The 15920-nt window shown below is 37.4% G+C and overlaps 1 protein-coding gene across 1 annotated transcript in view; it reads right to left on the bottom strand.

The window, feature by feature from the left end:
* LOC108676261 overlaps positions 1-15920 on the bottom strand; it is a 114378-nt gene that overhangs the window by 65305 nt on the left and 33153 nt on the right. The window contains exons 4-7 of the mRNA XM_018164316.2: positions 9497-9881; positions 8813-9140; positions 8307-8510; positions 3894-5302 (exon numbers count right to left, since the gene is read on the bottom strand). Coding sequence (XP_018019805.1) covers positions 3894-5302; positions 8307-8510; positions 8813-9140; positions 9497-9881 — 2326 coding nt within the window. The remainder of the gene's footprint in view (positions 1-3893; positions 5303-8306; positions 8511-8812; positions 9141-9496; positions 9882-15920) is intronic.

Genomic DNA, 15920 nt, shown 5'->3' with positions numbered 1-15920 from the left:
AATCTTATTACCTATTGCGAACTCTGTGTCTCGTATTCTAAGTCAGCAACCAAAACGCAAAAATACAGAACAGACTATATATGATCAACAGGAATGCGACTGAACCTGATGATTAATAAAGTCTACGAAGATTAAAATTGAACGCATGATCGTATGAGGACATGACCGTGAGATGGTTATGCGAATATAAGAGAGTTTCTATTTTAAATGTGAAATATAAACTTTGTGAATTTTCTGTGAAATATAGTTAATCGAATATAGAAAAAAATAGAACTACGCATCAAACAGTGTTGACAATTTCTCACAAAAGAAGGAACATACGTTCACGGCATTGCGTTCATCAATACAACATGAATCAAACTGTCACTAGTTGTTTCCAATACTGAAATGATATTGTCACTATAATTACTGAAAGTTATAGGCAACCCACAAACAAATGTATTATTCTTTTCTAATTTTGCCAATACGCCTCAGTACAGCTATGAAAGTGTTATCATAATTAAGTCAAGGCTAATTTGATCTTAAATGCGAGAAACACCATAATTACGATAGTTTCTACAAGTACACTGCCAAACAAACGACCCCTATATTTGCAGAAACTAATTAATTGTATGGACTAACTCACAATAAATAGTGTTATAATATTCGACTAAGACGTCTAACGACGAACCTATACACTTACATTGCCTTGGGTGACCAAGAAATCGATTAGCAAGAACAGACGTGAAGCAAGTCTACAGCCTTTCGTTAAACATCATCACAGTTACTCATCACAGAGAACGGTCGGCAGCCACCTACTGCCCGACGTTTGCTGATGCAGCTTGAATGTAAACAAATGTCACATAACCAAAGTGTAATATACTACAGCTTCGAACTCGTTGTTGAATCAGTCATAGCATCTGAATTTATAGTCGCTTCAATTAGCCGAATACCCGAAAAAGATTGTTCTTACTGCCAGTATATAAAAAACATGCGCTGTTCTAATTTATTTCAAATAGCGAGTAGACGCCGGTTCTGCACCCCAGCAATCTAACTGAGGCACAGCGCTATAAAGAAGTGTGCACTTTAAAAACTACTAAGCTACTATGAGTATTAAATATAAGTACGATTAGAATATAATTCTAAAAGAAATAGACGACGAACGTCTTGCGTCAAGTTTATGAAATTGATAACCGCGGAATTGAACTTAATTCTGTTGAGCTACAACGCAACAGCTGTCATCGTCACTATGTGGTTCAGGTGGGCGGATACACTTCAAGTTCACGTTAAACTTCTACTTTAGGCATAAAAAGTAGCAAAGAATAATGACGGCCCGCAGGAGAGCATCTTCCATAACTAGCATTCCTCCACTCAAATATCTGTCACTGAGTGCCAGTGGTGATCGTAATTCGTTAAGAAAATTAGTTGTTCGAATGGTACACGGAAACGTAAGCTGCACAGTTTGCACGATCACGCGGTCCCATCAGAAGTAGCGTGACGGCAGAGAAAGTCTCATCTGTCACGCCCTAGACTGCCGCACTATCAACGGCAGTCTTCGTACGCTGATATGCTGCTCCACGTAAACCTTGATCATCGTAACAACTCTTACTTCAATGTATCTATCATTCACAAGCCGATCATAATTTAATCTGAACGTCCAAATGATCATTAATGGTAAGTAAATTCCACTGTTTAGAGAAATTTTCAATCGCGTTTAGCACTAGCAGATCATTGTTCAATCGCGTTTAGAGACTTTGATGTCCTTGCATATGTTCTCCTCACTTCTCGTCTTTACGTGAATGATCTAAAAAGAGATTTTCTAATAATAACCAGGAGGGGAGGGAGTGTCCGACTGAAACAATGCGAAATGTTTGCTTTCATTGCAGAAAAGTTAAATGCCGGCTGCCGCGAAACCAAGGCTGAAATAAAAGAATTTAACAGGGGAAAAACACAATAGGTTGTTAGTATCAGCTGAAAAACATGAATAATAGCAATAGGAGAATGAAATACATTTGAGCTTTACTCGCTTCAAAGGAAGGAACAAAACTCGTTTTCTTAGAGAACCTTGAAACTTTCTGCTCGTATCATCTATGTTTACCTGCTCCAACTCAACTTTGTTTGAGTTTTTACAAGAACGTAAAATAGCGGGCTGTTATTTATTATGCATAATGGTAAAAAAAATAACAAAAAAAACATCGCCCTTGGTTGAACGTCATGAATTACTGGAAAAAAATTGGCCTAAACTTAGAGTAGACTGAGAAACAGCCGTCACTTTCAACGATGGAAGCATTTTTTTCGTCGTATATACGTAAATCACATAGACATTCCGAAATCCGACGATAATACATTAACATAGGGCAAAATACGAAACAATTTCCATACTGTTTAAATTTACTCGTTAGAAAACCAGCTAAGACTTATTAATGTTCCCATTTTCCAGGAAGAAATTCAACCATGAAGTTAAAATTTGCATTATTCGCATTCTAACGTGGCTGCATGTACAGCGATGATCTGGTCATTACTTAACTTGGCTGGACTGGTCGAGACCGACGCTCAGCCCGCTCAAGCCTAGAATTAAAAAGGATTTTAAGACCGTTACTCGCGCGTCAGGTGCTCTTCGGATGGAAAAGTGCTCGCGTAACTAAAGCCGCATGCAGCCGTGGTCATTCAAGCTCGTCCATGAACACGATTGGATGATTAAATAAACGAGGGAATGCCTGTAGGTCGACTCAAAAATGCGGTAAGGTACTGCATTCGGAGCCAGGAGTTTATTATGGGGATTCACATAGTTGAATTCCAAATAAAACTATTCAATAGTATGAAAAACTGCGTAAATTAGTCCGACATTAAAAGGGCAAAACATCGCGTGGTTTATGGAGCTATATATAACAATATTTCCTAATACAGAAATATTTATCACTTGACTTCACCTCAGTCCTCATAAGGTAACTACCTAACCGCCGTGTTAGGAAACTGTCATATTTGTTTGCAGCATGAAAAATACGGAGACAGAATTTGGATCAAGATCCCATAAAATACAAGAATTAGTTAGAACGAACAATTTTGGTAGTATTACGTTTTAAGTCATCCCGCATATGACAACCTTAATTTAATTATATATTTTTTATAAGGCTAGTCTAGTAGCTATTTAAAACTATCGTTATAGTCCTGGAAAGATCCGGTCAAATGACACGATGTTAGATCTTCAGTGAACAAGTCACGAAAAGTAAGAATCGGCGACAGGCCTCATCAGTCTTACTCTTCGGCGCCGACATCGCTATGTTATGTTATGTTATGTTATAAGAAAGGATAAGTAGATGCTAGCCCTAATAGCGAAGAGCTCGAGGTAAAGCGTATGTAACATTACCATTTATTTATCACTTGATATGCCGCGCTACTTTTCTAAAATTGTGGAATTAACGCCCACGATTCATGTACAAGTGACTGAAATTCAACACGGCAGTAGAGAGCAGAGCGCACATGCGAGCGGTCAGCAGCAGATGTTGCGTGAAGTACATAATAAAATTTACCGTTCAAAGTCAACGCTCTGGTGATGGACTCCCGCTCAAGTCACGGTTTAAGTGTTTTCTAAAATTCTAAGAATCGAAACGATAGAGGCGTACAGAACGTATGTTATGGATGACGTCAGACAGCTCGTCGCCAAGAATGAGTCAAGCCAAAAAAGAATCCTTGTGAATACGGCCGGCATTTCCATAATGGAATAAATACGAAGAAACTGTATATTGAACAGGATTTTTGTTTAGAAATAATACAGAAAATGCTTGAAAAATTGCTACTGCTCATCACGATTAGAATTTTTTCAATGTATTATATACTTTGCAGTTAGAACATAACTCCAGATAGTAAAGAAGTGTCATGAAAAATAGCAAAAAAATGCAAATTTTAGTACATACCAGGCGGTGGAATTTCTGGGTGCCGTCGAACATCAGCTTCATCGTATGTGCTCCTGTCGACTTCAGCGAAGATGTCATCGATTTTACGTTTCTGATCCTGCTTGGCCAGCTGGACTCGGTCCACCTCGGTCACCTCGCCACGAGGCGCCACACAGCGATTGTTCTTCGGGATGGCGTATTCGGAAAAATCGTCCTCTGGCGCAATCACTGGGCGTGAATATTTTTTGGGAGTATCGTAAATGTGAGTGGCTGATCTTGGGATGTCGTAAGTCTGGCCACCGTTGAAATCGTCGGAGGTCTTACTGGAATTCGAAGACCTGGATCGATGGTTCTCTTTGCTGGAGCGGTCTTTCTTAGACCTGGAACCGGAGTTCGAGCCTGTGACGTTCATATATGTTGGTTCATCATCGATAACATTCTCGTACAATGACAGGTCGTATTGAGAAACATTTTCGTACAACAGTTGGCCTTGGACTAGATCATATTTATTTTCAACCAACTTGTTCGATCTAGGCCTGTCATAAATTACTTCTTTTTTGGACTTGTTGCTAACGTTTTCATAATTGGTAGTCTCTTTGTGGATGTTCTCGTAATACGGATCGCCGTTCTCGCTGATTTGTTCGTAGTGGGGTTCAGGAACTCTATCATACACATGTTCTACATTTTTGTTTGAGGTGTACCTCACTCCTATGATACCGGACGGACCAGGGGACCTCCCGCTTTTGTTCTTGCTACTTGACTTCTGACGAGGCATGGATGCCGTATGGTATACGGGTTCGCCAATGTTCTGGTAAAGGTCGGGCGTGGACTTGACCATGTTTTTCTTGACACGTAAATTTCTTACTGACTCTAAAATTTCATCGACAGACGGCACGCGACTCAAGGGCCTCTCGAATTCTACGTATTCCCCGGACAACCCATCATTGTAGCTCTGTGTACGTGTGAGAGGAAACGACCGAGGCACAAAACTACTTCTTGAGTCGTCCAACCCTTCTTTGAAACTCTGAGAACGCTTAATGTTAACACCACTGACAATAGGTAAAGATTCTCTGCAAGGAGACACGTCGTAACTTTCTCCGTTAGTACTATTAACACTTGCTCCACTACCACTGTAAATATTCACAACAGAACTACCGCTACCGGTAGTGACGCTTTTTAGATTGAGGTAAGGCTTCCTCCTCGGTAGTGTAACGTTCACCGCTGCTGTAGGCTCGACGTCTCGCACTGCACCACCACAATCACCTACCCAAGTGCCGGCTTGCGTGTAACTGACGGTGGTCGCTCCGTCGAAGCGGCTCTTCGTTCCCATGGAACGGCACTTGGCAGTTGTTACATCTGCTGGCAAATCGCTGCTGCAGATGTTGCTACTGCTCCCGTCCAGAACTACTCGAGTCCAACCACCATCACTACTGCGGAGAAAAAGTATCTTCTTGTATTAAAAACATCATGCTGTAAAACTGCAAATATTTGTCACTCTCGAACTAAGATGAAGATTTTTCATCAATAATGTTATTACTGTAATTATAAATTTTGAACCGAAATTTGATGTGAATAATATGCGTTTAAAAAATACTTTTTAAAGACAACACTTCTGAACAATCCAGTGTCTTGGATGTTACACATGTACAATGAATTTCTAATTTTATTGTCAAATATTGTAAAGAAAAATTATTTTTCCAAATTTTTTTAGGATATCAAAATTTTGTAAATTTTCAAAATAATTTATTCTGTCAATTGATTCATGCATTATCTCTGACTTTGCAATTGTGCAAAATTTCAAATCAATTGGACAGGTCAAATTGTGTCATATATGGATTATAAGATTTGTAGCAGACGAAATCATTTTTTAATTTTTTTTCATAATGAAAAAATTATTTTTTTTAATTTAAACAATTATTTATTCTGTCAATTGAATCATGCATTGTTTCCAACTTTACGCAAGTGTGCCAAATTTCAGATAGATTGGACACTGGACAGGTAGAACTGTGTTAAATATCGATTATAAGATTTGTAGCAGACAGACAGACAAACAAACAAGAAGTGAAGTTAAAGAGAAGTCTTTTAAAAACGTTACTGAGCTTATTACTATAATCTTAAACTGAAGACAAGCGATATCTTCTAGTTAACGCGATCAAACGATAGGATACTTAAATATATTATTGCTTTGAATAAATTAAAAATTACCGGGCATATGTATTACTATAGTCTTGAACTGAACATAAGCAAATTCTGCTCGTGAACACGAGCAAACGCGAGGAGACTTAAATATATTATACCTAAAAATATAAAAAAGTTACTGAGCTTATTACTATAATCTTAAACTGAACACAAGCGATATCTTCTACTTAACGCGATCAAACGATAGGAGACTTAAATATAATATACCCTAGAATAAATAAAAATGACTGAGCATATTACTGAAGTCTTGAACTGAACACAAGCAATTTCTGCTTGTGAACACGATCATATGATCGGAGACTTATATATATATTATAACTTAGAATTTAAAAAAAGTTACTGAGCTTATTACTATAATCTTGAACTGAACACAAACGAATTTTTCTAGTTAACGCGATTAAACGATAGGAGACTTTAATATATTATACCCTAGAATAAATAAAAAATTACTGGGCCTATTAATAAAGTCTTGAACTGAACACAAGCAATTTCTGCTTGTGAACACGATCATATGATCGGAGACTTATATATATTATAACTTAGAATGTAAAAAAAAGTGTGAACACGATCAAACGTTAAGAAACTTAAATATATTATACTTTAGAATCTAATAAAAGTTACTGAGCTTATTACTATAATCTTAAACTGAACACAAGCGATATCATCTATTTAACGCAATCAATCGATAGCAGACTTGAATATTCATACCCTAGAATAAATAAAAAAATTACTGGGCATATTACTATAGTCTTGAACTGAACACAAGCAATTTCTGCTTGTGAACACGATCAAACGATAGCAGACTTGAATATATTATACCTTAGAACATAAAATAATATGCGTTAAATATTTACTTTTTAAAGACAACACTTCTGAACAATCCAGTGTCTTGTATGTTACACATGTACAATGAATTTCTAATTTTATTTACAAATATTGAAAAAAAAATTATTTTCAAATTTTTTTTTAAGATATCAAAATTTTGAAAATTTCAAAATTATTTATTCTGTCAATTGATTCATGCATTGTCTCTGACTTAATGCAATTGTGCAAAATTTTAGATCAATTGGACAGGTCAAATTGTGTCATATATGGATTATAAGATTTGTAGCAGACGAAATTATTTTTTATTTTTTTTTAATAATGAAAAAAAATATATAATTTATAAAATTATTTATTCTGTAAATTGATTCATGCATTGTCTCCAACTTTACGCAAGTGTGCAAAATTTCAGATCGATTCGTTTGTTTGTCTGTCTGTCTGCTACAAATTTTATAATCGATATTTAATACGCTTCTACCTAAGTGTGTTAAATATCGATTATAAGATTTGTAGCAGACAGACAGACAGACAGACAGACAAACAAACAAGAAGTGAAGTTAAAGAGATGTCTTGTAAAATAGTAGAACGGTTGTCAAAACACTGGAAAATTTCAAAAATTATTGTTGAGCAAATAAATTTTTGTGGCAGAAAATTAAAATATTACGTAGTATAAAATAAAAATGGAGGAATGAAATTGTCTAGAGATTTTTCGAAAATGTATCCATTCAACAATGGAACGAAAAATCTTATGAATGCAAAAAAGAACAAACTAACTATTGATAATACTCGTAATAATACTCGACCCGTGCTAGAGGTCGTGGCCATGCAGCTGATATGCCCAAATCTTTAGCGAACTGAGTCTTAGAATGAGCTAAATGCAACTGTATTGTGCAAGGATCTACTTAGAACCAAGAAACGTTCTTAAAGTAAGTTACTCGTATAACAAGCAATATTCATCTAGAACAGGTTAACAATGTAATAAAGTAATATAAAAATGAGTCGACATTTTCAGTGGCCTACAAACCGTTTCGCTTCACCATTTTTGAGAATTTCTTGTCACCACTGGTACATATTGTTCCATATATACACGATGATGACATTTCTGGCGTAATTGACATGCAAACCAAATTACATTTTCGCGCCGGTTACATGGTTCTCAATTGAGCCTAGGGACAATAAACTTCAAGAATTTTAATTTATCTAGAATTGTCCAAATACATCATATCTGTTCTATGTGATTCAAGTACAAAAAATTTTGTGGACTGGACAGGTCATTATAAACAGGAGAGCTCTTCAATTGGCAAAAATAGACTGGGCTGTCCCACCTTTGCCAAATTTTCCGTTGATATCACAGTAAATATCAGGCCGAAATCAGCCGCAGAATCGTTTAAAGGAAAACCGAAAAAAGCAAACCTTATGTTGGATAAAGTTGCCACGTTCGAGTGTCGCGATGGTGACGAGAAGTTATCGTAATGTTTAGTTCTACGGGGCTTTTTATTTCTGCTCTGATGGCCCGATGACGGTGACGAAAGGCTGATATTAACTGTGGTAGTGGAGGACAGGGCGGACGAATTGCAGGCATTTGTCCACGAGTCTAGTGCCTCACAGCTGTACGATCTAAGGGGGAAGCCAGACATATTGTTAATAATTTATCAAACCTCCTACATGAAGTCTTCTCTTTTTCTATATATGTTCTATATACGTTCATTACTAAAAATGTTTTCATGACATGGTATGTAACATCTTATTTGCTCACCAGAAAGCGCATTTGAAATATATAAGAATACACATATCTCAGTTAGTGAAGTAATAAACTCTGAAAGTAATCGTGATAAAAAACCAAGTACGATCGATTAAAATTTATTTACGATTTATATGCATTATCGTTCAACCACACAACTTCTAGTATATATTACTACCTCCTGAAGTCATCCTGGTACTGGGGACGACCATTAATGAAGAGAACTTGTTCGTAAGTACCAGCATCGGATGAAACCTCGGAGCCGCCGTTGAAACTCTCGTCTTTCCCGGAATCTTTTCCAGTCACGACGCAAACTTCATCCACTTCTTCCCGACCGAGACTACGAGTCCTGCTGGCTACTTGATGAGCGCGTCCTTCGTTAGGAAGATCCCCAAACTTCAGAGAGCGGCCGTCGCCAAGCCGATCAAGGCTGCGGGAATGAGGGAGATCCTCCGAGGAGGTGTCAGAATTGCCCGGCCTTCGCTTGCGAGCTTTGTCTCGAGCACCTGAGATATAAAAAAAGTACATTTAGTGGAAGAATCTGTAACTAATTTTGGAACAACAAAGCATTTGTTGATGGACTTGAGCAATACGAGCCGCAGTAGATTGAAAACTGGCAACAATGTTGTAAAACAAAACTTGTTCCTCATTCGCTTACGGCATAGCGCTCTTGACGGGGACTGAGTAGAATTACAGAAGAAACAAACTTAAGTAATTGCAGGCCCCATAAGTCAATTTTTATAAGGAAAAGCGCCAGTAACTGAGTAAGTGCACTAATGCAGTATTCAAAGAGTAATCCGTCGTCACATTTCCAATACACAAAAAACTTGACGGACTTCATTCTCGAGAAGGAACAACTCACCGGACTGCGCATGACGCGCGTTGTTGACGACGAGATGAGCAGCTCGTTGGAAGAAAGCCAAGGAATTCTTGAATCCCGAGACCGTAGACGGAGGAGGTAGGGAAGGAGACCCCGGAACGGACTTGCAGAAGTCGAGCTCTCCGTCGGATCCGGTACTTGAAGACACCGCAAGTCCGGAATCTCGAGGACTTTCAGAGCGGCTCTCAAACGAGTTGTCTCGCCCCAAGGGGTACTCCGAAGCGAAAGATGAGGAGTGGCCAGAGTCGAAGGGAGTAGGTGAAGAAGATATCGTTGTCTTAGACACGTTTGAAGTGCACTTCGTTCGATCAGGGGCTTGAGTGGATCGGGAGGATGACGAATCTTTGTGGCGAGACTTGAGCGACTGCTGTCGAAGTAAAGTGAAGACAGTTACTTTTAGAATCAAAGTTAATGATTTCAGAAGATAAGAATATGAACTGCTCTGAATAATCGTGACCGTAACCGATTACCAGGTAGCCGTTGTTTTTGATTTGCTGCAATCACCGCATGTAAACGTTGGCATCAAACATGTTAACCATGAATGACTGACGTAATAGATATGTTTAAAAAAATGCGTTCAAACTAATGAAAGAATTTTGAATATTCTATAATTCAACATTGTTGACATTATGAATCTATTTATTGCGTAAATGTATCGATATAAACTTGAACAAATCAGAATACCTTAATAAGACAGTCTGCCACATATAACATTTTCCTTTCCCGCATAGAAAACGATTAGAGAAAGCTAAGTTATACACGAGTCTAGAACAAACTTGAATAACTAAAAAAAATCTATACGAGCTAAGCATGCAGATGTTGAGATGCAGTTCAGCAGTTGCACTTGCACAGACCACATTCAAAAGATACAGGCAAAACTCAGAAATAATTATTTATATTTATTCGAAAATTACGTTGAAGTCTTCCAGAAATGAGCCGCATCAACTAGAAAAACAGCTTCAAATAAATTACAAGGAATGTGGAGTCTGGAGTGGAGGGGATTCTTGTGTTCCTCAAAATATTTAATTCTACTTTATAGGTCATCAATACTCATGCTTTTGAATTTTCACATCGTCATATCGGCAACATTTTTAAAATTCACTGCGAATTGAGTATCAAGTTATATTTTCACAGTTCAGGCAATGATTTCATCAGCAGCTCCGGGAATATTGTCAATTTGAGAGAAATGGCATATTCTTCCTTTTCACAGACATAGTCAATTAATAATGGAAAAGTGCAATAAGAATACAAACCAATATAATTAAAATGCATGAACGATTCCTTCAAATGCACCTATTCCATCACTAAAACTCTAGCACTAGAGTTACTTCCAATATCGGTAGTAATATATTACTTTCAATATAGGTACCTTCATTTGGCAGCGTTAATTTAGCTTCCATTTAAAGACGAAGAGTTTCCTTCAACATTGCATAATGAAACAATTTTTTCTTCATTTAAATTACACTTAGCGCGCATCCTAAAAGACAAAATAACTAGCATCGAGACAGATAATCGGAATCAATTCAAGGAACTTTGCCCGTAACGTTAAACCTTGGCACGTTCCTGCACGGTACCCGACAAAATATGGACCCGTTCGTATCAAATAGTCACTAACACTCATCACGGAATATTGTCCCTGGAATTGTTGAGGAGAAAGCCATTAAAATCCTGCCTTTAATTGTTCACTGTCTCCCTAAATCGCGCTCAACTTCAAACTTCTCACAAATTTATTTTCAGACTCACAAATTTATTTTCAAAATTATTGTACACGTTACATTCGTGTTGCATAAAATAACGGTGGAAAATTTTTCTAAAAAAGTATAAAGCAATAAATATAGCCATATATTATATTTCTGATTGTGATTCAGGACCGAAAGTGCAAAGAATTACTTTAATTGTGGAATAGATGTTAAATCTGGAAGATTTATTTCTTAAATTGGACCACCAGAAATTAGTCTTGAAAAGACTAAATAAAACTGGACGCAAGCGGTAGTTGAGCACATATCTTCTAACTGCTCGCAGGAAATTCATGTGGCAAAACAATCCACAAAAACGCAATCTTCCTGCCAGCGATTGATCAGACGACGTCCCACCCATAATTTGAGAGCAGGCGATCCCGATCGAGGAGTGACTGAGCCGTGAATGTCAATTGAATGAACAGTGAATACAGAATGAACTTTTCACTGAATTAATCTTTGTATCATGTTTTCAAGAATGTACTAGCTTAATCTATTTAACAGAGGAATAATGAGTAAAAAATTCGCACCTGCGAATTCATCACTCGTACTGGCGTATAAGCTTCATTGTGCGTCACAATTAATTTGACGCTTGTGTTTGATGAACCACGAATTTCCATAAAACAAATTTGTTTCTGGGCTTTTGGCATGTGAATCGAGGTAGCATCGGCAATTCATATTCATATATACTCGGGACTGTTAAGTACCGTATGAGCAGCATGCACGAACTTGCCGTGCCGCTACCCTTGCTGCTCACAGACCCTTGACACAGACCCTTGCTACCCTTGACAGAATGCACATTGACATAGAAAGTTAGCATGTACTGCCAAGTCAGTTCTCAGCGAGCTGGAACGTTATACGTGACAACATCAATACTCGTGTGCGAGAGCGAACGTTGACGGCGCATAAAGAAACAAGAAAAGTTAAGTGAAAACATAGATTTTTAAACAAAATGAGTCTACGTCTTGAATTTCATTAGTGGCGAGTCTACAGACAACAACTTTTTGTGTTAGCTTTATCTCTTTTTTCGCATCAATCAAAATAAATATGTATTCGAGTTCTTTAGTATATTGAAACGCCAACTGGTAATGGCCATGAGTAGATTTATCACTTAAATTGCAGAACTTATATCAATTATTGTCAGTTCAAAATTTGATACAAAGTCGGACTTACAGCTGAAACTTCAGTCCACGCCCCAAAAATTTAGTGGAATTAAAGACAAAATCATTGACTTTCCAGACAATCTTCGTAATAGACCAACCACAAGTGTTAACAATAAATTCCTTCGAGTCAATTGGACCTTGAATAATGTCACTTACATTGAAGATACAAACTTATGAGACCTGAGCTAATTTCGGAGACGTTTTACGAGACAAAATAGATTAGGGCACAAACGTGTTCATTCTGGAAATAAAATAACCCAAGTGAGGACTTAGTTTGCAACCATGGCATAATTGTTGTATAGTTTCATTCAATTTTTTTAATGTTTCCTTGTTTCAAGGTGAACGAAATGCGAATACAAACAAAATGCATGATGTAAACGTGCTAAAAACTGATGCAATCGTGCCGGAAGAGGTCTTGACAGGCAGCGTCATGCGTGTACAAATGAAAAGAACCATGGACTGGAAACGTCTAGGAAGAACGTCCACAAGTTGTTTGCGGGAGCTGCATGTAACGCAATAATTATTGGGACTTGAAGTAAGTTATAGTGAAGAGTACGCTGCAGTGTCATGATGTAATGAGTTCATCCCTCTTGTTTCAGGAAATGAATACCATATGAGTAGAACACCAATCAAGGTACAAGAAATTTAATGCTTCATTCCACGGAACCGATATCAGTATAAATTCAAATTACAGGCGTACAGTTGTTTTATTCCTTGCGCACTTTGTATGGGATCATTCATGAGATCAATTATACATATTAAAGTTAGTTTCTTGGATGTTTAAGGGATGACCAACGAGCCTCGCGTCAGCAATCATAGAGTCATGAGAAGCAAGCTCGTGGTAGGCAGACATGGTGGGTAAGTACAAGTCTGCATGGTCAGCGACACTTACGGCCAGTCACGCTCTATTACGGCTGGTTAGGCGTGCGATTCTTGAGTATACGGTGCATGTTTATAAGGAATGTGTGCTATGACTCACTCGAGAAGGCAATACACATAGAATTATGGCAGAGAATATGCCATCCCCACGGTATGTACTGTATATCATCTGCTCCTCACTGTTTTTGTACTAAGAAAATTTATGGAAAACGATACCAAATCGTCTTATCATCCCTCAATATGAGAGTTGCATTATTTTGCTTGTTTTTAATTTTCTTAGGTTCAGTTTTGTCATATATTGTGAAGTTAGAAATGCGGAACTAAGCAAATAATTGTCTGTATTGTCATTTTGAACTTAACTCCTGTAAAGCATGTAAACACAGCTTAAAATTTATGGGGTCATAGGGGACTGTTTCGTCAACGGCACCGAGAATAGTCGTTTTTATATCCGTACTGCAGCACATAGGGGAGGATGTTACCCAAGCGACAGAACTGCAGCATTCCTAGCTTAGCACGCAAGTGTACAAACGTCGTTATTGTTGGACTAGATCACTGCTGACGTGCGTCTGAGTCGTCTAACGGAACAATATAAATGAATGCCATAAGCCAGGAACAATGGACGTAGTCACACGGAGCCGCTGAGAACAAAGCGATCGAGTAGTTAGTGCGATCGCGGTAGATCAGATTATGATGATCGATCTATGATGATCAATGTCATTCGATCTTTCGTCTTTATCGATGATTAATTGACACGTAAAAAACCTTCACGATTGAAGGTAAATGCAGATAAAGTCAAAGCTACCAATGAATCGTTTCTACGATACCAATTTGAAATCAATCGAAACCTCGTACATTAAACAGTAAAATTTAACAGAAATTAATACAAAAACAAAACTAAATCAAAGTAACGAATAAAAAGTCGGCGAAGAAAATTAATTTTGTTCAGCTTTAGCGCTAATATTTTTAGTACAACATTCACTGCTTTCTTTTCCACTTATAAAATTTGCTCCAGAATATTTTTTTGTTCATCACAGTTGGTAAATTTGCTGCAAGTATAAGATTGGTAAATCGGCACATACTTAAAACATGGAGGTCAAATAAGGAGCAAAAGTATAGCCAACAAGTAGCGGAACGAAGCTCTAGAATTTACTCAGCATCTCCCTTCAGTATAGAAGCTATAACACGGAAACACGAAATCTGCTGGAAAGATAAAAGATGGGAGTAATAGCAGCTTTCTCTTAATCCTTGTTTGACGAGATGCATGCAGCAGGAAGTACGAGAAAGTAAGATAGGCTGCATATACAGAGTTCCAATCAATTGCAGATTAACACGCTCCTCTCAGCTCGTAACTTCAGACGGCGAGCAAACGAGGTTGGCATATCCGAGGCAGAAAAGCCTCTGAACGCAAGAATATCAATTTAAGATTGTTGAGCAGCTGTATATACCTTAATTCAATTCGACCATTCAACCCAAATTTTAGGTTCTATATAGTACTCTTAAAAATGTAGAGTTCTATAGAATTATGGTCAACTTTTAAAGAGTTGCCAAGAACATGAAAGCAGAAATAAGGATAGGTGGTTTAATTCGAACAATGGTGATATCGTCATAAAAAAAAATTATGTAAATCCATGAATTTATTGAAACTTTAGACAAATTTACCTGTATAAGCAAATGATGAATAGAAGTCGATTTCAAGTCTAAAAAATAGAACTACGTAACCTGCGGTTCCTCAGACTCCAGAAGCTGATATAAAACAGCGATTTTATCTTAAGCGAGTAACTATTGCTACTTTAGCAATTTAATTAATCATTATTGTACAAAAATTCCATATCAAATAATGTTCGTTGTATTTCCTTGAGGTTATTTGATACACTGTGTTAGTAAATTCAAAGTGCGAAGAAGTTCTCCAGTTTCCACTCTAAATCTCGTGGCAAGGAAATTAGACACAATTGAACGCAACGTTCGTACTTAATTTTTGAGAGTTGATTTTTTTTCAAGGTCCATTCTGAACATGACTACAGGTTTAGCATTTAAATATTGAATTGAAATGGAGTGAAAGCGATACCGTGCTGGGAAAATGATAGACCGTAGGGTGCCAAAGGTGGTATTTGATATCAGCGTCATTCATGCATATTGCTCGCAGGTTATCATAAATTTCTGCATAAATATGGACCTAGATATAATTCAGTTATAAGCTAGTAGTAAACATTTCAGTACCCTGATTTAAGTGCACGAAGGATAATAATCTTTATTCTATAACGGACATCTTCAAATAATGATCCGCAAGGTCACGCAAAACTAACGGCTGGTCCGCAATTGAGTCCTTAAATGGACCGGAAGTTCTAAAGGTAACGAGTTCAGCGACCTCAGTAGAACCTGCTCGGAATGATTTTTGAACGAAATTGGAGGTGTGAAAGTATTCCTATTTACTTTCCTATGTATAAGTATTCCTGCTAGAATGTAGCATACTTGATTACAATAATTTAATGCCATAATAAACTTTCAGGGAGTGCCCGGTACAACATGTGTGAAAATAAAATTTTAGATTCGGTTGCTCTATTCGAACGTTTAATTGAGACACTTCCATAACTTACCAAGTACGCAGATACCTTCATCATTAGCGATTGA

This window comes from Hyalella azteca, unplaced genomic scaffold, assembly GCF_000764305.2.
Source record: "Hyalella azteca isolate HAZT.00-mixed unplaced genomic scaffold, Hazt_2.0.2 contig1994, whole genome shotgun sequence".
In the NCBI taxonomy this organism is placed as follows: domain Eukaryota; kingdom Metazoa; phylum Arthropoda; class Malacostraca; order Amphipoda; family Hyalellidae; genus Hyalella; species Hyalella azteca.
Note: the sequence above shows the minus strand (reverse complement) of the source record. Positions and strands in the feature narration are given on the sequence as shown.